This window comes from Mya arenaria, chromosome 10 (assembly GCF_026914265.1).
Source record: "Mya arenaria isolate MELC-2E11 chromosome 10, ASM2691426v1".
Classification (NCBI taxonomy): domain Eukaryota; kingdom Metazoa; phylum Mollusca; class Bivalvia; order Myida; family Myidae; genus Mya; species Mya arenaria.
This window is the reverse complement of record NC_069131.1, coordinates 43,475,345-43,498,062: the sequence shown is the minus strand read 5'-3', so window position 1 is coordinate 43,498,062 and position 22,718 is coordinate 43,475,345. Positions and strand designations below refer to the sequence as shown.

At 39.0% G+C, this 22,718-nt stretch overlaps 1 protein-coding gene across 7 annotated transcripts in view; it reads left to right on the top strand.

Moving 5' to 3' along the window:
• The window catches only part of LOC128204272 (myosin-IIIb-like), an 87,253-nt gene that overhangs the window by 52,637 nt on the left and 11,898 nt on the right, over nucleotides 1-22,718 (top strand). For all 7 annotated transcript variants that reach the window (XM_052905680.1, XM_052905677.1, XM_052905679.1 and 4 more), the window contains 6 exons: nucleotides 1,555-1,666; nucleotides 2,524-2,709; nucleotides 5,404-5,475; nucleotides 5,992-6,102; nucleotides 7,234-7,391; nucleotides 22,334-22,406. In XM_052905680.1, coding sequence (XP_052761640.1) covers nucleotides 1,555-1,666; nucleotides 2,524-2,709; nucleotides 5,404-5,475; nucleotides 5,992-6,102; nucleotides 7,234-7,391; nucleotides 22,334-22,406 — 712 coding nt within the window. The remainder of the gene's footprint in view (nucleotides 1-1,554; nucleotides 1,667-2,523; nucleotides 2,710-5,403; nucleotides 5,476-5,991; nucleotides 6,103-7,233; nucleotides 7,392-22,333; nucleotides 22,407-22,718) is intronic.

Here is a 22,718-nt window from a genome sequence, read left to right as displayed (position 1 = left end):
CTTAAAATACTTTGAAATTTTGCCAAATTAGATCTGCTAAAAAATCCCCCTGAATACTACCAAAATCCCCCTGAATTTTCAGACTTTTGAACAAATCCCCCTGAATGGTCTCCAGAAAATATGGCATGTATGGATCCAAATTTATGAAATTGGTGCTTTTTGTGATCACTCAAGAAATGAATTTTGTTTGTACACAAACTTAAACAAAAATCCTCTAAATATTTTATTAATGCAAATTGTTTTTTAGCTTGACTTTTCAAAGAATAAGGAGGCTATACTTCGTGTCCTGGCGTCGGCGTATGCAGTTTTAGGGCAAGTTCGCATTTTCTCTTATAACTCCGATAGCCATCATTCAGTCCACTTATTACTTCATACAATTATTGACAACCATCTTACAATTAGGTTACATAATACCATTTCATCCTAAATACAAATTATGGCCTCTGCTCGACTTAGGAACATAGCTAGGTTAAAGATATAGGGCACATTGTGTCCGGTTCAAGTTTTAGGGTAAGTTGAGATTTTCACGAATAACTTTTATACCTTTCATTTAATTGACTTAATACTTCACACAGTTGTTTTGGGTCATCAGGATATAAGGTGACATAATTTCATATTATCGTAAATATAAATTATGGCCCTTGATCAACATCAAGAGTTTGGTGAAAGTTTCGGGGCAACTTTGGGTTATAACTCAGATATTGTTTTTTACTGTTTTTTTATTGCTTTTGACAGGCCGATTTTTATATGTTGATAAAAAAATTATTAAAATAACATATACCGTTGTTAGGTTTGACATAAAGTGACCAAACTTGGTATATAGGAAGAGTCTATGGAGATAGGGAGACATTTCATAACCTCAAACCAATTAAAAAAAAACATTTAAAAAAAACAAAAAACAGGCTGGTTCCAAAGTCTGATTACTTAAAGTGTAGAAGTATGGTGATTTATTTGCATACTTTTTCTATTTATTTGCATACTTTTTCTACAATGGATCAACGTTCAACTGATCATCTTTAATAAACTGATATATCTATATTCATAATCAGGGCTTTTAAAAGTTTAAAAGGCATGATTAGGTTAATTAATTCGGAATTTAATGGCTTTTGCAGATTCACAAGGACAATTGTTGTAATAATATAATGATAATGGCTCCTTATAGCAAAAGTGTAACAATTGTTTACATGAGAAAAAAATATTCAAATACATTATGAATATCCTTTCAAATAATGACAAGCTATATAATACACATACAGTATTGTTGCATCCAGGTTATATGATTTTTGTCTAACGAACATTGACTCAAACATCCATATGTTTAGGGAATGTCATATTTCGCAGACCTTACTTTAGAATATTCATAACAAAGGCAATCACAGCATGCTTTCATTTATTTAAGAAATGATGGTTTCAGTTGTTCACACTCATGCATTGATACGTATGATGGTTGCCAGGGGAGGCTTCCGGCAAACACTGAGCATAGCAACCAGTGACATGGACGATTTGTTTTTGTTTTTTAAAAGAAATAACACATTATTTCGAATTCCTTCACAGATACCAGTTTATTGCCTTTCCGATGTCTGTCCACCTACAGCCTGGTCCACGAGCGTGTGCAGCCATTTTGAAAGCCGCTAGACTGACGGACGCACAGCTGGGAAGTAGCAAGGTTGGTTGAAGATATAAATACAAATGGAGGGAGGAAAATGAAAGTTCTTGAAGTGGTGTTAAATATAGACGTGTTCTTTTTTTATTTTCTATTATTTGTTTTAAAATCCATTGATATCTTTTTGGCATGTGATTGCTATCAGAATTAGATAGACTTAAAGCATTTCCTTTAATATTTTTGTACTTAACCATGATTTGACAAAGAGATTTGTGATTCCCGGAACCATTTCACCAATAATTGAAGGAGCGGTTTTGAACCATAGTTCTACTGCTGAAACCATCCCCAGGAATCTTGATGACACTCCCTGCTGTTTGTTAGCTTGTGGGGGTTTATAAGAAAAAATTGCAGTATTGTACTGTTTTGATTTCAACCACGTTGTTCCAAAACTTAAACCTTGACCTTTACCCAAACCATCAAAGATATTTGAGTGAAACTTGGTGCACATGTTGCTAGTGACAATTCTCACGTGTATGGCAAGGATCTTTTTCAACACAAAAAAGCAAGAACTTTTACTTTGGCAATAACCTTCAAGGAAATTAAATGTTACTTGGTAAGCATGTTGCCGGGGACAATACGCACATGTATAGCATGGCCCATAAATCTGACTGATATATTGTCCAGTTATGCTGCTTTTAAAAAAAAAAAAAAAGCAGGTAAGCATTGACACTAACTCCATGGCGCTATTGTGAAGTATATATATGTTGTACGTAAAACATTTAGATGATTTAAAACATGTAGATGATTAGGTATTATTATAATTTTTCTAAAAGTCGATATATTATTGAACCTGCTAGCCATTACATTGTTTAATATGTTTCAGATATTTACAGCTATTTAATATTAATATCTCTTGATAGGTGTTTCTACGCTACTGGCATACAGACAAGCTAGCATCAGTTTTAGACACCCACCTGACACGAGTTGTTCGAGCACAGGCATTGATACGTATGATGATTGCCAGACGACACTTCAGGCGAACACTGAACATGGCAACCAGGGATGCAGAGGATTTGGAGTTGTTTGGCAACTTCATCGAAAATCAGGTATGGCCTTTGGTATTTTGGCTAAAAGCTTTGTTAATATTTTTTCCTACTTAACATGAAAAAGAACTTGACCAGTGTGTGCATTGTGATAGCATTGCTGTTCTTTGCATTGTTGGTGTCGACTTCATAGTGCAAAAACTGAACCTTTGCCATGATGCAAAAACCATTCAATATATATTAAAGTAATACTTTAAACACATGTTTCAAGAGACTATGCATATATACAACAAGGTCCATAGCTTTTAAATTTTAAGTTAAATCCCTTCATTGACAAAAAAAGAGGACAACAGACCAGTGTTGCCTCAGTGGCACTCCTGGTGAAAACTTCATAACAGCACAAGTCCTTCCATCAAATTTAACACACATATTGCACATGCAGAACAAGTCCTATGACTCAGGTTAAAATGTTTCAGGAGTTATGCCCCTTGATGACCTAGGGAAATAAATGCCATTAACTTACCAGCATTGGCATCTGATTGCCAGTGTCTTTTTCAAATCAGTTATTCGAAATGCTTTAGAAGATACAGTCTGTTGAGGGAAGAACAAAAGTGGAAGTATTGCCATGGACTTGGCAGCGATGTCATCCGCAGCAGCATTGTCATGGGCGGCAGCATTGTTATCCACGACAGCATTGTCATCAGCTGCAGCATTGTCATGCGTGGCAGCATTGCCATGCATGGCATCAATGTTATCCGCAGCAGCATTGTCATCAGCTGCAGCATTGTTATCAGCGGCAGCATAATCATCTGCTGCAACATTTTTATCTGAGGCAGCATTGTCATCAGCGGCAGCATTGTCATCAACGGCAGCATTGTTATCTCAGGAATCAATGTCATCCGCGGCAGCATTGTCATCAGCGGTAGCATGTTATCTGTGGTATCAATGTCATCCGTGGCAGCATTGTCATGCGTGGCATCATTGTCATCTGCAGCATCAATGTCATCCGCAGCAGCATTGTCATCCGCAGCAGCATGGTCATCAGCAGCAGCATTGTCATCAGCGGCAGCATTCAGTCCTACGCATATTTGCCAGGGAACAGCTGAAATTCAAAATGTCTGATCTTTTGTCAGTAGTCTTATACCACTGTTTTCCAGACATTGACACAAAAAATGCTTCATTCCAAGACATATTGTTTTTAAATGTCAAATCGGTCAATCTTTGAGAGCATCTTTAAACAGAGACTACCAGCTATATGATATATTATGTCTCAGAGACAATGTTTTTGGTTTATTACATACTAAGTGTTCCATTTACATGTTATTTAAACCTGTTTAACCTATTAAATGTTTTGTAAACCTTTTGATGAATTTAAAAACAAAACTGACTTGAAAGTTGATTCTGATAGAGAAAAAATGTGCTCTGTAGCCCAACAAAAAAAACTTTTTGGAAATAACTATTTCTTTAAATTTAAACAAGAACAGTCACAGAAATGTGACATATGCCCACATTTTGGCATATGCTGATGGATAATAAGATTTATCTTGAATAAAATATTATATAATATAAGAACACAATTATCATACAATACTGCGGCCATTTGATGAGTCGATTGATTGATTGATTGATTGATTCATTCATTCATTCATTTATTCATTCATTCATTTATCGATTGATTGATTGACCTCATAGTTAAGAAACGCATGTGCTCATCAAATATTGAAGTTTGAATGAAATTAATGACCGAGAAAAGGTTGCAACTGACAGAATGACAAAGTAAGAGAAGAAGTCGTGGTGTGTGTGTTAATCATAGTTAAGTATTTAATAATGTAGACAAGAATATTGAATCTGACCACGGCTTAAGGGTTCCAGAATATGTAATTTACAATATGTTGGTCAATTCTTCTCAGTCAAGTTAGTGATTTGTAATTCAATAGTGCTAAGAAGGCATCCCAGAAGATGCTATCTGCTAGTTTCATGAGCTCCATGTTCTTTTAATAACAAACACCACACTGACCTCCAGATAGGACATTTTTGGGGAAAACTTAAGATGTGGTACATATGCGTAGGACTGCATTGTCATCCGCGGCAGCATTGTCATGTGAGGCAGCATTATTATCCACGGCAGCATTGTCCTCAGAGGCAGCATTGTCATCAGCTGCAGCATTGTCATGCGGGGCAGCATTGTCATATGCGGCAGCAATGTCATGCGCGGCAGATGTGTTATCCGCGGCAGCATTGTCATGCGCGGCAGCATTGTTATCTGTGGCAGTATTGTCATGCGCGGCATCATTGTTACCAGCAGCAGCATTGTCATCCGTGGCAACATGCTCTAGACAGAACATGCCAGTGACAATGTATGTTCATGTAAAACACTGGTTTTAATAATTGTCAAGTTGTGCATATAAATTTAGTAAAATAACAACAAAAGACAAGTGTTGGTGTTCGCTCTGCTGCGTTCAGGTTCATTCTTTCTTACTCAACCTGCGAAGACCAGTCTCAACGCATAAAAATTGTACCAACTGTAAATGAATTAACAGAAACATCAATGGCATATTACCCATAATCTTGTTCTAAAATGTGAGGGCAAAACTAAGGTGTACAAATGAAGCAATAGTAATGACATCAACCTTAGGCCTTTTATATGCCCAAAAAGTAAGATACTTCATCAGCTCCTCTGTATTTTAAAAAAAAAAAGTTGAGGTATAGTCAAAGCCTTACCTTTCTGCTATCCTTGAGTTATACAAAACATTGCAGGGTGTGGAGGTTTATGAGACATTGATCAAACAAGATCAGCATGACTTGGAGAGAGCTGCAAAGGAACAAGCGGTAGGTTTTATATCTGCGAAAGAGCTGCAAAGGAACAAGTGGTAGGTTTTTTATCTGCGAAAGAGCGGCAAAGGAATGAGAGGTAGGTTTTATTCCTGCGAGAGAACTGCACGGAACAAGGGGTAGGTTTTATACCTGTGAGAGAGCTGCACAGGAATGAGGAGTTGGTTTTATATCGGTGAGAGAGCTGCAAATTTACGAAAGGGAAGGTTTTATACCTGAAAGAGAGTTGCACAGTAATAATAGGGAAGGTTTTATACCTGTTAGATAACTGCACTGAGTAATGAAAGGGAAGGTTTTATACCTGTTAGATAACTGCACTGAGTAATGAAAGGGAAGGTTTTATACATGTTTGCTCTGCTAAGACTACCGGCCAAAAGTCTTTAAAAAACGTTCCCATGTACAATGTAACAGATGAATATCTTGGCTGTTGGTGATTGTTTAAAATCAAGTACATCACTGTTTATGGCAAAGAACTTATTATATGAATGTTGTATTTTGTGTGTTGCATTACAGAGACATACCCAAAGCAATGGTCACCATGGAAATGAATATGAAATAATCCGAATGGCTGATGTATTTTCCCCCGGCAGTCAGGCTGACCCAAGACCTGAAGATTTCTTCATGGTAGGGATTTTGTAACAGACATTTACATGTTTCATTGACAATGTTTATAAATATTTGACTCAATACATTGAAACAACTGCAATAATGAAAAAAAGTCTTTATTATTAATGTTTTGTGCTGGTCAAACTTTGTAAAAATCAAAACTATCTGGTTAGCCAGTCTGTTTTTGAACCAGGTTTTCACATAGTGAAACCTGTTTATTAGAATGACGAACGTCGTTGTTCCGGTGGGCGGTCGGGCAGCTGGGTGGCGTCAAACTCTAATTTCAGTAAGGGTTGGCATATCTTGACCAAACTTTGTCAATAGGAAGAGTCTGTGGATACCTTTCATGGGATTGCGTTTTGGGTCCCTAGGGTCAAGGTCACTGTTACTAAAAATAGAAAAATGGTTGAAACTGAATAACTTAAGTGAGGGTCCACATATCTTGACCAAACTTGGTCTATAGGAAGAAATTATGGATACCTTTCATGGGATTGCGTATGGGGTCCTTAGGGTCAAGGTCACTGTTTCTAAAAATAGAAAAACGGTTGAAACTAAATATCTGTAGTTGTGGTCCACATGTCTTGACCAAACTTTGTATAAAGGAAGAGTTTATGGATACCTTTTGTAGGATTGCGTCTGGGGTCCCTAGTGTCAAGGTCAAGGTCACTGTTACTCAAAATAGAAAAACAGTTGAAACTGAATAACTTTAGTCAGGGTCCACATATCTTGACCAAACTTGGTATAAAGGAAGAGTTAATGGATACCTTTCATGGGATTGCCTTTGGGGTCCCTAGAGTCAAGGTCACTGTTACTAAAAATAGAAAAACGGTTGAAACTGAATAACTTTAGTTAGGGTTGACATTATCTTGACCCAACTTGGTATAAAGGAAGAGTTTATGGATACCTTTCATGGGATTGCGTTTGGGGTCCGTATGGTCAAGGTCACTGTTACTAAAAATAGAAAAACAGACACAGGCTGAAGTTCTTCTGTCAATCATTGAAAACCTGGTTTCGTCGCATTGCGGCGTTTCTTATTTTCAGTTTGTTTTACATTTTTGTACTACTCTGAACTTTCTTGACTGAAATTAAATTTTATGTTTTACTTATTTCATGTTGCGGATATTACTTACTGTTTTTGTTTTGTTGCAGTATGCCACCCGACAGGTGTACGAGCGTCTAGATGATTTAGACCCAGACGTTTGGTGTAAGATGTTTTATATGGAATATAACAGGCCTGTTGCCAAGTTCTATCTGTGTGATAAGGTCTTTACAGTTGATGGCTCGTTTGAAGAATTTGATGGCAAGCAGTGAGTGAAATTATTCTAATGCACATTTAAACATAAAGGACCCATCTTGTCAATGAATGCATCATGCATTCAATTTTCCGAAGCGTTTGTTCTTGGTCGTAATTAGATATATTTTAAATCAAAGTGTTAGTCTGGAAATGAAAGACTAGATTATTTCAATGTACAAGTTAAAGTCTTAATTTGTTTTCTGAGACTTGTTTAGTATTCAATAGTATTCAACTGAATTTTCCGATCATACGGTATTTTGTCATTTGAAAGATGGCTCAAAAGGGACCATAGTCTAGTCCCTGAGGGGGTTTCTGTGTGCATGAAAGATCCCCTCATTATTATTGCTGCTTTTTTTAAAGGAAGAGCTCAGGTGCTAGAAAAATGAGGGTGATCGTGTCGCATCATGGTCATAACCGAAAAATCCAAGATGGCGAATTTTGAAGGATGGGCATTAGCAACAATTCAGTAATTTACAAACGGATTTTCTGTACAGGTTAGGTTTATTTATCATTTTTCTTCTATGTAGAACATGGTGATACCTTATTTATCACGTTTTAAGTGGAAAAAATACAATTTTTAATATATTTTTACAACTTTTAAAAAAAAAAAGACGCTTAAAATGGAACAATGGTGCCAAAAGTTTTGTAGTACTTGCAAGATATGTTATAAAATAGTAGTTATTATTCTTTATATGATAAATGTAAACGGTGAGACGATATTAGGTCAATTTTCTGATCAAATGTGTAATTTAAAGCCAAAAAAGTTGGTGGGGGTAATTTGACATGAAAATGAGCCAAATTTCAATTATTCCTTATTAGTGACATGTCACTATTGTAGGACATTATTTTTCTTAACAAGTGTTTTTTCCCTCATTTTCTACATGATTAGTCATCAAAAACAATCGATATTTATTCAATTATATTAAAAAATACATGATAATTTTACTATTTTATTACACTTTTTGATATTTTTTGTCATAATTTGATCTACTAGTATACTAAAATATTAAAACTCCAGAGTAAAATGCATGTTTTCATATACTGGAATAAATGTTTACAATATTTGTATACACATATTGAAAATCAACCTCTTGAATAATATTAAGCAATTGAATCTGTCTTATTTATTACTTTAAGTATTTTTCTTCAAAAAGTTTCTTCCCATTAAAAAATTTGCCCTAACCGAAAATGAAGACAGGCAACCTTTGAAGGCAAGATGACGAAATAAAACATTCCTTAGACAAACATGTCGAGGTATGTATAAAAGGCTTTAAACCATAGGTATTTTAATTTAACTTCATTTATATAATATTGCTAATCTTCGTTCAATAGGGAATCTGTAATTCGTTGATGTTTTGCATGTGTAATAGTACTCAGATATGTCAATTAATTAGAAAAATGATATCAGTGATGAAAAAGAATGTGGCCAGGATGATAGACCAAGAGCTGCCTATACCAGAAGAAAAGGGTGAAAATGAAAGCACTTCACCAAATACTGTATTTTATTGTCCAGAATGGCTCTAGACGGACCTCACTTCATATGATGAATGCACAGTCTATCTATGAAAAATGCAAAAGTAGTGAGCTAATTACAAGCTGCAATCATTACGGTCTGTCTATAAGCTACAATGAACTACAAAAGTACCACAATGACATGGCTAGTTTGATTGTTGAACCAAGGCAGGGTCAGGTTCCACTTCCAAGTCCATTTGACTCAACAAAATTTACAAATGCAGCTTTCGATAACTTTGATCATGAAGAATCGACACTGTCAACCAGATACCATTCATTAAAAGCCAAACATATCTGAAACAAATATTCAAAACGGAAGGAGAGTATTTCAGGAGCAATTACCATGTCAGCAATTAATTAAGTACACAAAATCTGCAAAGAAACCTGATTTGCCAACTGATAACATTGTGAGCGCTGATATGTATGAAACTGAAATAGACAAAACAGATGACATTAAGAAACAAGATATAGCTTGGACCTTAGCAAGAATGAATTTATCACAAATCGCAGATGAGTCCGTTAGCTTTGAAAATAAGGAGCAGCTAATGGCTTCTTGGAGTGCATTCAACTTGACGGTTGTGACAACAGGAAACATTAGTGAAAAGATAGTAGGGTTTTTGCCACTGATACCGAGCCCTGTTACTGAAAACAGAATTGTATACAAGTCTCTAAAGTATTTACAATGCATTCTGGAACAATTTTACCAAGACCGATTTCCAATTACTTACGATGTACGGTACATGCAATAAAGGTGTTTATCATATTGCCCATGAAATAACAATGACAAATCCATCAGAGTTCAGCAATCGTATACTCTGTTTGGGCTCATTCCACATGGAAAAAAAGAACAGTGGTGCTGAAAATATTTAGTTTGGAAACTCATTGTTTGGCCCAAACGTTGTAAAGTCTGTGCTTAATGGCACTTATAGTCCAGTGACCCTGTGGCTGAAAATGCAAATAAAGGAAAAAGAAAATGCACATAAAAGATTTTTGCATATTTGTATTGTTTGATATATACTGTGTGTGGAAAAAAAGCATAGAAAAATCTTAACGGTGCAAAATGTGAATTTCTGGAACTTGTCTGTATCAATTTAGATTTAGCAATACAAAATCAAAAATAACTTTATTTAATAGATATTATACAGCACCATAACTTACCTAATGTTTAGACACATCATATATTGTTAAATGTGATGTTTGGGGTAAAACGTTAAAAAATGTAAACAAAAGTATGAATTTCTTGGATTTGTCTATATCAAAATTAGATCTAGCAAAAGAAACATCAGAATAACTATATTTATTAGAGAGTATACAGCATCATAACATATCTAATGTTTAGACACATCATCTGTTGTGAAATAGGAATTTTTGAGTAAAATTTAAAAAAAAATGTCAACAAAAGTATGAATTATTATCTATTAAATACAATAATTTTGGTGATTTTATTGCAAATTTGACAAAGATATTGGCAAATCCCAGAAATTCTCACATTTTATTTAATTTTTCCAACATATTCCCCCCAAAATCACATTTTGCACAATGTGATTGTTCTATACTTTTGTATGTTAAATGTGATGCCTGATATGACACAAATCTACCCCAAAAAATCTGTGCATCTTTTTTTTTTTCAAGTATTTTTTTTTATTTTCCATTGACTACGTTTGATCCTATAAAGGAATGCTCCTTTTAGCTGATGCTATGGAAAGACTACAGTGGTCTGAGTTCTTTAAAGAGAAAGGTGTATTCCCATACACAGAACAGTTGCAAATTATGTTGGAGCTGAAGATAGCAGTTGCAGAAAAAACGCATATAACAAGTCGGTTGTTGACATGTTCAAAGAGTCATCGGGCAATATGATTGTAGACTGCTTTAAACAGGAGTTTAAGATGTGATACCAATGAAACCTTTAGATATTAGGATATGTTCATCAATAAAGTATCATTACTGAAAACCCTAGTCAGGGCAGATCGTGGATGAAACTGGTCACTACACCTAAGCACAGTTCAGTCAATGCTTCCATTTTCTGCCCAGTTTGATAATATCAGTTACCTTCATTGGGGCTCTGTGTACCTTGAAGACACGAGAAACAGCAGAAATCCAGAGACAGCATTGAAAGTCCATGAAAAATTCCAGCAAGGACAGTTTGTTGTCAAGAGAACTCCAGGAAAGTTTAAAGCTGTTGGTGATGAACAGACAATACACAGGTTACAGAAAAAGCAGCGGAAGTATTATTGGAAGAGTAGCACAGTGGAACATAATATAACATGAGATGATGTCAGTCAGTAGTATCCAAGGCGAGCTCAGTGGTTCAAAGCCGTATTACCACGAATAAACAATCACTTTTGAGTTCAGTGGTTTGAAACCTTAGCAAGAGAAGCAAATGTTACTGACGATGTACATTAGCCTATGTACAGATGTATGAAATCCAGTTTAAGCAACAGTAAAACCTGAGCCAGTATTGCACAATATCATAACCCAGGAGATTATGACTGATACAATAAGACATAAAAATTTTGAATTAACTACGATTTTGGTTATATTTCACTTATAAATAATTTTGATTTCTACATGTATTGGAAATTATGACAAGAAGTTGTACTAGAAACTTTTTTGTTTTATACGTATTCTATTTTACGCACAATCGATATGAAATATGGAAAAGGGCACTCCAATTGAACAAGAATAAATAAGATGCCGAAACGGAACATATTCCTGGTTAATTGAATTAAGGCAATTTTTAAATTAAATTACCCCACCCACTTTTTGCGATTTACAAATGCGAATTACCTACAGTTTCTTTTCATTTTCAAAATATAACTCGAGTTGATAAAAAGGCAATGCATGGTTTTGTTTGCATGCATTTTGCAAAATACATAATTATAGTTTAATGTAATCCTAAAACAATTCATCATTTTAGGGGTATTTTTTCTCTTCTTCAAAGCGTGTAATAAATTGTAAAAATTATAATGTGTTCTTAATTAAAATTAAATGAAAATTAATTAAATGAAAATTAATTGATTCTATGTCAAATCATGTTGAAAATAACAAAACAAACACTCGTTAAGAAAAGTATGTCCTAAAACAGTGACATGTCACTTATTACGCTTAATTGAAATTTGGCTCATTTTCATGTCAAAATACCCCACCCACTTTTTAAAGCTTTAAAGTACACAATTGATCAAGATATTTATATCAAATGTGACCTAATATCATCTCAACATTTAAATTGATCACATTAACAAACATAACCATTAGTTTAGCATACATCTTGCAAGTAGTTTGTAACTTTTGGCGCTATTGTTACTTTTTAGGGGCAGATTTTTGGATAAAAAATAGGAAATAATGTATTTTTTCTACTTTAAGTGTGATTAATTAGTTTTTCCCATGTACTATCTTGAAGAAAAATGATAAATAAACCTAACATGTACAGAAAATCCGTTTGTAAATTACTGAATTGTTGCTAATGCTGATCCTTTAAAATTTGGCGGCCATCTTGGCCGCCATCTTGGATTTTTCAGTTATGACCATGATGCGACACGATCACCCTCATTTTTCTAGCTCCTGAGCCCTTCCTCTAACAAAATCAGCAATAATAATGAGGGGACCTTTCATGCACACAGAAACCCCCTCAGGGACTGTATTACCAGTGGTCCTTGCTGCTGTAGGTTACCTCCACTCGCCCAAGGTATTTGGTGTTGCCAATTACTATTTCTTCTGGCCTCTGTTAGAACACATCCAAGAAAATCCTACTTGCTTATAGTTATCTTACACTTTATAAAAATACAGAATCATGCAAATGAACTTGTATAATAAGAAACATACATGTTTTGATTTGTTATGTATGCAATATACTGTGTTAAAGTTGGTCTTGTGAAGATCTTGTTTGTTTTTCAAGAAATGCTTTTATTTTCCAAAAATATCCTCAAATATATCGATAATGTATTGAGAATTTTGGGGAAAATATGCTTCCTTTTTGTGAGGGGAAACAGCCTTCCAAAGGCAGTAAATTGCACCAACTAAATTACTGTTCATGTAAATTAATATAGATTTGTGTAGATTATACATAATTAAATTCCATGATACATATAGGCTTTATAAGTTTGTTACCATGCCCATACTTGTGAGCCTACGTTCAGTTGAACGTGTCTGCTTGTCATTGTCTAAACTGGGTTAAAGGTTCAAAGTTGTCTGCATGTGTCCACCTCTCACCCAAGAGGTTGTGGGTTTGATTCCCCCAGGGAGAGATCAGTCTATTGGTATGGTGTCCACCTCTCACCCAAGAGGTTGTGGGTTCAATCCCCCCAGGGAGAGATCAGTCTATTGGTATGGTGTCCACCACTCACCCAAGAGGTTGTGGGTTTGATTCCCCCAGGGAGAGATCAGTCTATTGGTATGGTGTCCACCTCTCACCCAAGAGGTTGTGGGTTCGATCCCACCATGGAGAGATCAGTCTATTGGTATGGTGTCCACCTCTCACCCAAGAGTTTGTGGGTTTAATCCCCCCAGGGAAAGATCTGTCTATTGGTATAAGTGTCCACCTCTCACCCAAGAGGTTGTGGGTTCGATTCCCCCAGGGAGAGATAATTCTATTGGTATGGTGTCCACCACTCACCCAAGAGGTTGTGGGTTCGATTCCCCCAGGGAGAGATCAGTCTATTGGTATAGGTGTCCACCTCTCACACAAGAGGTTGTGGGTTTGAACCCCCAGGGAGAGATCAGTCTATTGGTATGGTGTCCACCTCTCACCCAAGAGGTTGTAGGTTTGATCCCCCCAGGGAGAGATCTGTCTATTGGTATATGTGTCCACCTCTCACCCAAGAGGTGGTAGGTTTGATCCCCCCAGGGAGAGATCAGTCTATTGGTATATGTGTCCACCTCTCACCCAAGAGGTAGTGGGTTTGATCCCACCAGGGAGAGATCAGTCTATTGGTATAGGTGTCCACCTCTCACCCAAGAGGTTGTGGGTTTGATCCCACCAGGGAGAGATCTGTCTATTGGTATAGGTGTCCACCTCTCACCAAAGGGGTTGTGGGTTCAATCCCCCTAGGGAGAGATCATTCTATTGGTATAGGTGTCCACCTCTCACCCAAGAGGTTGTGGGTTTGATCCCCCAAGGGAGAGATTTGTCTATTGGTATAGGTGTCCACCTCTCACCCAAGAGGTTGTGGGTTCGATTCCCCTAGGGAGATATCAGTCTATTGGTATAGGTGTCCACCTCTCACCCAAGAGGTTGTGGGTTTGATCCCCCCAGGGAGAGATCTGTCAATTGGTAAAGGTTTCCACCTCTCACCCAAGAGGTTGTGGGTTCAATCCCCCCAGGGAGAGATCATTCTATTGGTATATGTGTCCACCTCTCACCCAAGAGGTTGTGGGTTCAATCCCCCTGGGGAGAGATCATTCTATTGGTATATGTGTCCACCTCTCACCCAAGCGGTTGTGGGTTCAATCCCCCCAGGGAGAGATCAGTCTATTGGTAAAGGTTTCCACCTCTCACCCAAGAGGTTGTGGGTTCAATCCCCCTAGGGAGAGATCAGTCTATTGGTATGGTGTCCACCTCTCACCCAAGAGGTTGTGGGTTTGATCCCCCCAGGGAGAGATCTGTTTATTGGTAAAGGTGTCCTCCTCTCACCCAAGAGGTAGTGGGTTTGATCCCACCAAGGAGAGATCTGTCTATTAGTATAGGTGTCCACTTCCCACCCAAGAGGTTGTGGGTAGATCCACCCAGGGAGAGATCAATCTATTGGTAAAGGTGTCCACCCCTCAACCAAGAGGTTGTGGGTTCAATCCCCCTGGGGAGAGATCATTCTATTGGTATAGGTGTCCACCTCTCACCCAAGAGGTTGTGGGTTTGAACCCACCAGGGAGAGATCAGTCATTTGGTATGGTGTCCACCTCTCACCCTAGAGGTAGTGGTTTTGATCCCCCCAGGGAGAGATCAGTCTATTGGTATATGTGTCCACCTCTCACCCAAGAGGTTGTGGGTTCAATCCCCCCTGGGGAGAGATCAGTCTATTTGTATAGGTTTCCACCTCTCACCCAAGAGGTTGTGGGTTCAATCCCCCCAGGGAGAGATCAGTCTATTGGTATGGTGTCCACCACTCACCCAAGAGGTTGTGGGTTCGATTCCCCCTGGGGAGAGATTAGTCTATTGGTATAGGTTTCCACCTCTCACCCAAGAGGTTGTGGGTTCAATCCCCCCAGGGAGAGATCAGTCTATTGGTATAGGTGTCCACCTCTCACCCAAGAGGTTGTGGGTTCAATCCCCCCAGGGAGAGATCATTTTATTGGTATAGGTGTCCACCTCTCACCCAAGAGGTTGTGGGTTCGATTCCCCCAGGGAGAGATCATTCTATTGGTATGGTGTCCACCACTCACCCAAGAGGTTGTGGGTTCGATTCCCCCTGGGGAGAGATCAGTCTATTGGTATAGGTGTCCACCTCTTGCCCAAGAGGTTGTAGGTTCAATCCCCCCAGGGAGAGATCATTCTATTGGTATAGGTTTCCACCTCTCACCCAAGAGTTTGTGGGTTCAATTCACCCAGGGAGAGATCATTCTATTGGTATAGGTGTCCACCTCTCACCCAAGAGGTTGTGGGTTTAATCCCCCTAGGGAGAGATCATTCTGTTGGTATAGGTGTCCACCTCTCACCAAGAGGTTGTGGGTTCGATTCCCCCAGGGAGAGATCAGTCTATTGGTATGGTGTCCACCTCTCACCCATGAGGTTGTGGGTTCAATCCCACCAGGGAGAGATCATTCTATTGGTATGGTGTCCACCTCTCACCCAAGAGGTTGTGGGTTCAATCCCCCAAGGGAGAGATCAGTCTATTCGTATAGGTTTCCACCCCTCACCCAAGAGGTTGTGGGTTCAATCCCCCCAGGGAGAGATCTGTCTATTGGTATATGTGTCTACCTCTCACCCAAGAGGTTGTGGGTTCAATCCCCCAGGGAGAGATCAGTCTATTGGTATATGTGTCCACCTCTCACCCAAGAGGTTGTGGGTTCAATCCCCCCAGGGAGAGATCAGTCTATTGGTATATGTGTCCACCTCTCACCCAAGAGGTTGTGGGTTCAATCCCCCCAGGGAGAGATCTGTCTAATGGTATAGGTGTCCACCTCTCACCCAAGAGGTTGTGGGTTCAATCCCCCCAGGGAGAGATCAGTCTATTGGTATAGGTTTCCACCTCTCACCAAAGAGGTTGTGGGTTCAATCCCCCCAGGGATAGATCAGTCTATTGGTATAGGTGTCCACCTCTCACCCAAGAGGTTGTGGGTTTGAACCTGCCAGGGAGAGATCAGTCTATTGGTATGGTGTCCACCTCTCACCCAAGAGGTTGTGGGTTCAATCCCCCCAGGGAGAGATCAGTCTATGGGTATGGTGTCCACCTCTCACCCAAGAGGTTGTGGGTTCAATCCCCCCAGGGAGAGATCAATCTATTGGTTTAGGTGTCCACCTCTCACCCAAGAGGTTGTGGGTTTGAACCCACCAGGGAGAGATCAGTCTTTTGGTATGGTGTCCACCTCTCACCCAAGAGGTTGTGGGTTCAATCCCCCCAGGGAGAGATCAGTCTATGGGTATGGTGTCCACCTCTCACCCAAGAGGTTGTGGGTTCAATCCCCCCAGGGAGAGATCAATCTATTGGTTTAGGTGTCCACCTCTCACCCAAGAGGTTGTGGGTTTGAACCCACCAGGGAGAGATCAGTCTTTTGGTATGGTGTCCACCTCTCACCCAAGAGGTTGTGGGTTCAATCCCCCCAGGGAGAGATCAGTCTATTGGTATATGTGTCCACCTCTCAACCAAGAGGTTGTGGGTTCGATCCCCCTAAGGAGAGATCATTCTATTGGTATAGGTTTCCATCTCTCAACCAAGAGGTTGTGGGTTCGATCCCACCAGGGAGAGATCATTTTATTGGTATAGGTGTCCACCTCTCAACCAAGAGGTTGTGGGTTCAATCCCCCCAGGGAGAGATCATTCTATTGGTATAGGTGTCCACCTCTCAACCAAGGGGTTGTGGGTTCGATCCCCCTAGGGAGAGATCATTCTATTGGTATAGGTTTCCAGCTCTCACCCAAGAGGTTGTGGGTTTGATCCCACCAGGGAGAGATCATTCTATTGGTATAGGTGTCCACCTCTCACCAAAGGAGTTGTGGGTTCAATCCCCACAGGGAGAGATCAGACTATTCTTCTGGTGTCCACCTCTCACCCAAAAGGTTGTGGGTTCGATCCCCCTATGGAGGGATCAGTCTATTGGTATAGGTGTCCACCTCTCACCCAAGAGGTTGTGGGTTCAATCCCTCTGGGAAGAGATCATTCTATTGGTATAGGTGTCCACCTCTCACCCAAGAGGTTGTAGGTTCAATCCCCCCAGGGAGAGATCATTCTATTGCTATAGGTGTCCACCTCTCAACCAAGAGGTTGTGGGTTTGATCCCCCCTGGGGAGAGATCAGTCTATTGGTATAGGTGTCCACCTCTCACCCAAGAGGTTGTGGGTTTGATCCCCCCAAGGAGAGATCAGTCTATTGGTATAGGTGTTCTCCTCTCAACCAAGAGGTTGTGGGTTCAATCCCCCTAGGGAGAGATTAATTTATTGGTATAGGTGTCCACCTCTCACCCAAGAGGTTTTGGGTTTGATCCTCTCAGGGAGAGATCATTCTATTGGTATAGGTGTTTTCCTCTCACCCAAGAGCTTGTGGGTTCAATCCCCCTAGGGAGAGATTAATTTATTGGTATAGGTGTCCACCTCTTACCCAAGAGGTTGTGGGTTCGATCCCCCTAGGGAGAGATCATTCTATTGGTATAGGTGTCCACCTCTCACCCAAAAGGTTGTGGGTTCGATCCCGTCAGGGAGACATCATTCTGTTGGTATAGGTTTCCACCTCTCACCCAAGAGGTTGTGGGTTCAATCCCCCCAGGGAGAGATCATTCTATTGGTATAGGTGTCCACCTCTCACCAAAGAGGTTGTGGGTTCAATCCCCCTGGGAGAGATCATTCTATTGGTATAGGTTTTCACCTCTCACCCAAGAGGTTGTGGGTTTGATCCCCCCAGGGAGATTAGTCTATTGGTATAGGTGTCCACCTCTCACCCAAGAGGTTGTGGGTTCAATCCCCCCAGGGAGAGATCATTCTATTGATATAGGTTTCCACCTCTCATCCAAGAGGTTGTGGGTTTGATCCCCCCAGGGAGATTAGTCTATTGGTATAGGTGTCCACCTCTTACCCAAGAGGTTGTGGGTTCATCCCTCTAGGGAGAGATCATTCTATTGGTATAAGTGTTCTCCTCTCACCCAAGAGGTTGTGGGTTCAATCCCCCCCAGGGAGATTAGTCTATTGGTATAAGTGTCCACCTCTCACCCAAGAGGTTGTGGGTTCAATCCCTTTAGGGAGAGATCATTCTATTGGTATAGGTGTCCACCTCCCACCCAAGAGGTTGTGGGTTTGATCCCCCCAGGGAGATTAGTCTATTGGTATAGGTGTCCACCTCTCACCCAAGAGGTTGTGGGTTCATCCCTCTTGGGAGAGATCATTCTATTGGTATAGGTGTTCTCCTCTCACCCAAGAGGTTGTGGGTTCAATCCCCCCAGGGAGATTAGTATAGGTGTCCACCTCTCACCCAAAAGGTTGTGGGTTTATCCCTCTAGGGAGAGATCATTCTATTGGTATAGGTGTTCTCCTCTCACCCAAGAGGTTGTGGGTTCAATCCCTCTAGGGAGAGATCATTCTATTGGTATAGGTGTTCTCCTCTCACCCAAGAGGTTGTGGGTTCAATCCCTCTAGGGAGAGATCATTCTATTGGTATAGGTATTCTCCTCTCACCCAAGAGGTTGTGGGTTCATCCCTCTAGGGAGAGATCATTCTATTGATATAGGTGTTCTCCTCTCACCCAAGAGGTTGTGGGTTCAATCCCTCTAGGGAGAGATCATTCTATTGGTATAGGTGTTCTCCTCTCACCCAAGAGGTTGTGGGTTCAATCCCTCTAGGGAGAGATCATTCTATTGGTATAGGTGTCCACCTCTCACCCAAGAGGTTGTGGGTTCATCCCTCTAGGGAGAGATCATTCTATTGGTATAGGTGTCCACCTCTCACCCAAGAGGTTGTGGGTTCATCCCTCTAGGGAGAGATCATTCTATTGGTATAGGTGTCCACCTCTCACCCAAGAGGTTGTGGGTTCATCCCTCTAGGGAGAGATCATTATATTGGTATAGGTGTTCTCCTCTCACCCAAGAGGTTGTGGGTTCAATCCCTCTAGGGAGAGATCATTCTATTGGTATAGGTGTTCTCCTCTCACCCAAGAGGTTGTGGGTTCATCCCTCTAGGGAGAGATCATTCTATTGGTATAGGTGTCCACCTCTCACCCAAGAGATTGTGGGTTTATCCCCCCAGGGAGAGATCATTCTATTGGTATAGGTGTTCTCCTCTCACCCAAGAGGTTGTGGGTTCAATCCCTCTAGGGAGAGATTATTCTATTGGTATAGGTGTCCACCTCTCACCCAAGAGATTGTGGGTTCAATCCCTTTAGGGAGAGATCAGTCTATTGGTATGGTGTCCACCTCTCACCCAAGAGGTTGTGGGTTTGATCCCCCCAGGGAGAGATCATTCTATTGGTATAGGTGTTCTCCTCTCACCCAAGAGGTTGTGGGTTCATCCCTCTAGGGAGAGATCATTCTATTGGTATATGTGTCCACCTCTCACCCAAGAGATTGTGGGTTCATCCCCCCAGGGAGAGATCAGTCTATTGGTATAGGTGTTCTCCTCTCACCCAAGAGGTTGTGGGTTCAATCCCTCTAGGGAGAGATTATTCTATTGGTATAGGTGTCCACCTCTCACCCAAGAGGCAACTCAAAAAAGTCATATCAGTGCCTGTTTCTATCAAGCTATCGGCTTTTATCACAATCAAACTAAAATAAATTAGTATAAACTAAAACTGGATAATACCTTATTTAAGATCATTCAAGTTCCAACATTCCACAAATACACTGTATCCACAAAGTCTGTAATCAATGATACTAGTCATCACAATATGAGAGTTAAATTATGTTTTACTATCATACGGGAATAGTTAAAGGTGCATTTTGCACATTAATGCAGTAAAGGGTTAATGAAAAATGCTGAAATGTTTAAGCTTATGCTTGATTATGTCAACTGTTCATTAATCAATGTATGGCATAACAAATAGGGATGGGTATTATTTGCAAAAAAGTATGGCGACAAGTCAGGATATATCATCAGCATTTTAAGATGCGCATAATGATTTGTATCATTTAGATGTCACAGTCATGAAAAACCGCCATTATTTTTTATAAATAACAAAGGTACAGTAGTGTAATAAATTCTGACTTGAAGTCCAGAGTATGAACACTTTCTAGCTATGTTTTATGTATTGAGGGTTGTAAATTTATGGTATATATATAGGAATAATTCTAAAGGTAATGTGCTTATTTGTCCTTGCTGGCTTGGCATGTTTTTTTTATTTTGAAGGTTTGTCTAAAATAGTGTTCAATTATGTCACAGTCATGCCCTAAAGATACGACATTATGTCCCTAAAGATACAACATTATGCCCTAAAGATACGACATTATGTCCCTAAAGATATGACATTATGCCCTAAAAATACAACATTATGTCCCTAAAGATATGACATTATGCCCTAAAGATACGACATTATGTACCTAAAGATACAACATTTTGCCCTAATGATATGACATTATGTCCCTAAAGATACGACATTATGCCCTAAAGATATGACATTATGCCCTAATGATACAACATTATGTCCCTAAAGATATGGCATTATGTCCCTAAAGATACAACATTATGCCCTAAAGATATGACATTATGTCCCTAAAGATACGACATTATGCCCTAAAGATATGACATTATGCCCTAATGATACAACATTATGTCCCTAAAGATATGCCATTATGTCCCTAAAGATACAACATTATGCCCTAAAGATACGACATTATGTCCCTAAAGATACGACATTATGCCCTAAAGATATGACATTATGCCCTAATGATACGACATTATGTCCCTAAAGATATGGCATTATGTCCCTAAAGATACAACATTATGCCCTAAAGATATGACATTATGTCCCTAAAGATACAACATTATGTCCTAAATATACGACATTATGTCCCTAAAGATACAACATTATGTCCCTAAAGATACAATATTATGCCCTAAACATATGACATTATGTCCCTAAATATATGACAGTATGCCCTAAAGATACAACATTATGCCCTAAAGATATGACATTATGTCCCTAAAGATACAACATTATGCCCTAAAGATACGACATTATGTCCCTAAAGATATGACATTATGCCCTAAAGATACGACATTATGCCCTAAAGATATGACATTATGCCCTAATGATACAACATTATGTCCCTAAAGATATGCCATTATGTCCCTAAAGATACAACATTATGCCCTAAAGATACGACATTATGCCCTAAAGATACGACATTATGTCCCTAAAGATATGACATTATGCCCTAAAGATATGACATTATGCCCTAAAGATATGACATTATGCCCTAATGATAGGTTTAAACAGCAAGTTCATAACAGGGAGATTGATTGCAGTTCTTTAACTTTCAAGAACTGAATGATAAACATTACAGAAGTGACAGAATGTTGCACTTAATCATTAAATCAACTAATGACAGAGTTTTAAATTTGATTAATTGAAACCATCATTCTGTCAACCAGTAAAAAGAATGCCCTATTTGTAAAAAGTGTCAATTATGACGGATTATTAACACTGTGAAAATATCAGAACTATCCAGTACATACAGAAAAGTTTAAAACTATAAGACTAATAATACTTATGGCACCAACAACTCAAGCTATTGAGATTATACACATGCTTTTTACTGCACATGAATAAATTCAATCATGAAGGTTCCGGATGACTTTTTTGTACCATTTTGTCAAGAACAAGTTCAATAAATAGTATATGGTATAAGTGATGAGCGTTGCAATTCATCCGAACGGTTGTTATAGAATGGTTACACCAATTGTACGTGTTACCATTAAGATATAGGAGTTCATGTGGAGACGAAAAAAAAATACTCTCAAAAAATTCTCAAACATTGTACAGTTTAATTAAGGGAGCATTTTCCAAAACTGCTTCATAAAAATTATCTGCATAAAAAGACATTATTATTTCATTTAGTATAATAATAATGTCAAGGTTAATAGCTATTAGGAAATATTAAAATACATTAAAAATGGCAAAACAGATATCATAGAACTCAAAAGAAAATATCAAATGTCATAGAACACAAAAGAAAATGTCCATATGATTGACTCCATATATCCCTATGTACCACTTCTGTTCCCTGTCACAATATATCAGTTTATCAAAATTGCTCATCCTTAATAGTGGATTTATTATTGACTTATGCACCCTTATTGATGTATGTTAACAGTGTTGGTTTGGGAGTGTTCAACAGTCCTGAGAGAGATGAGATCACTGAACAAGCCAGAACATTTATCGGAAAGGTAGGAATCTATGCAACTATGTATACACATACCATCACTGTAGAATACTGTCCTCAATGCCCTGACATTTGGGCAGATCATGTTGTGGTATATAATTTATGTTTCATATGTTTTTGGTTCGGATGGGAAAATCTGACCCGAGGGCACACATGGAAAATTATTATAAGACTTGCTTGTTTCTGTACATTTCACCAAAACGTGCACACATATTTTTTACTGACGTCATGGTAATCACAGATCATAATTTCCAGTTCATGTGTATTGCTTTATGGAATTTGATATTTTTTTAAAACGTAATTTGTTTAAAAGAAT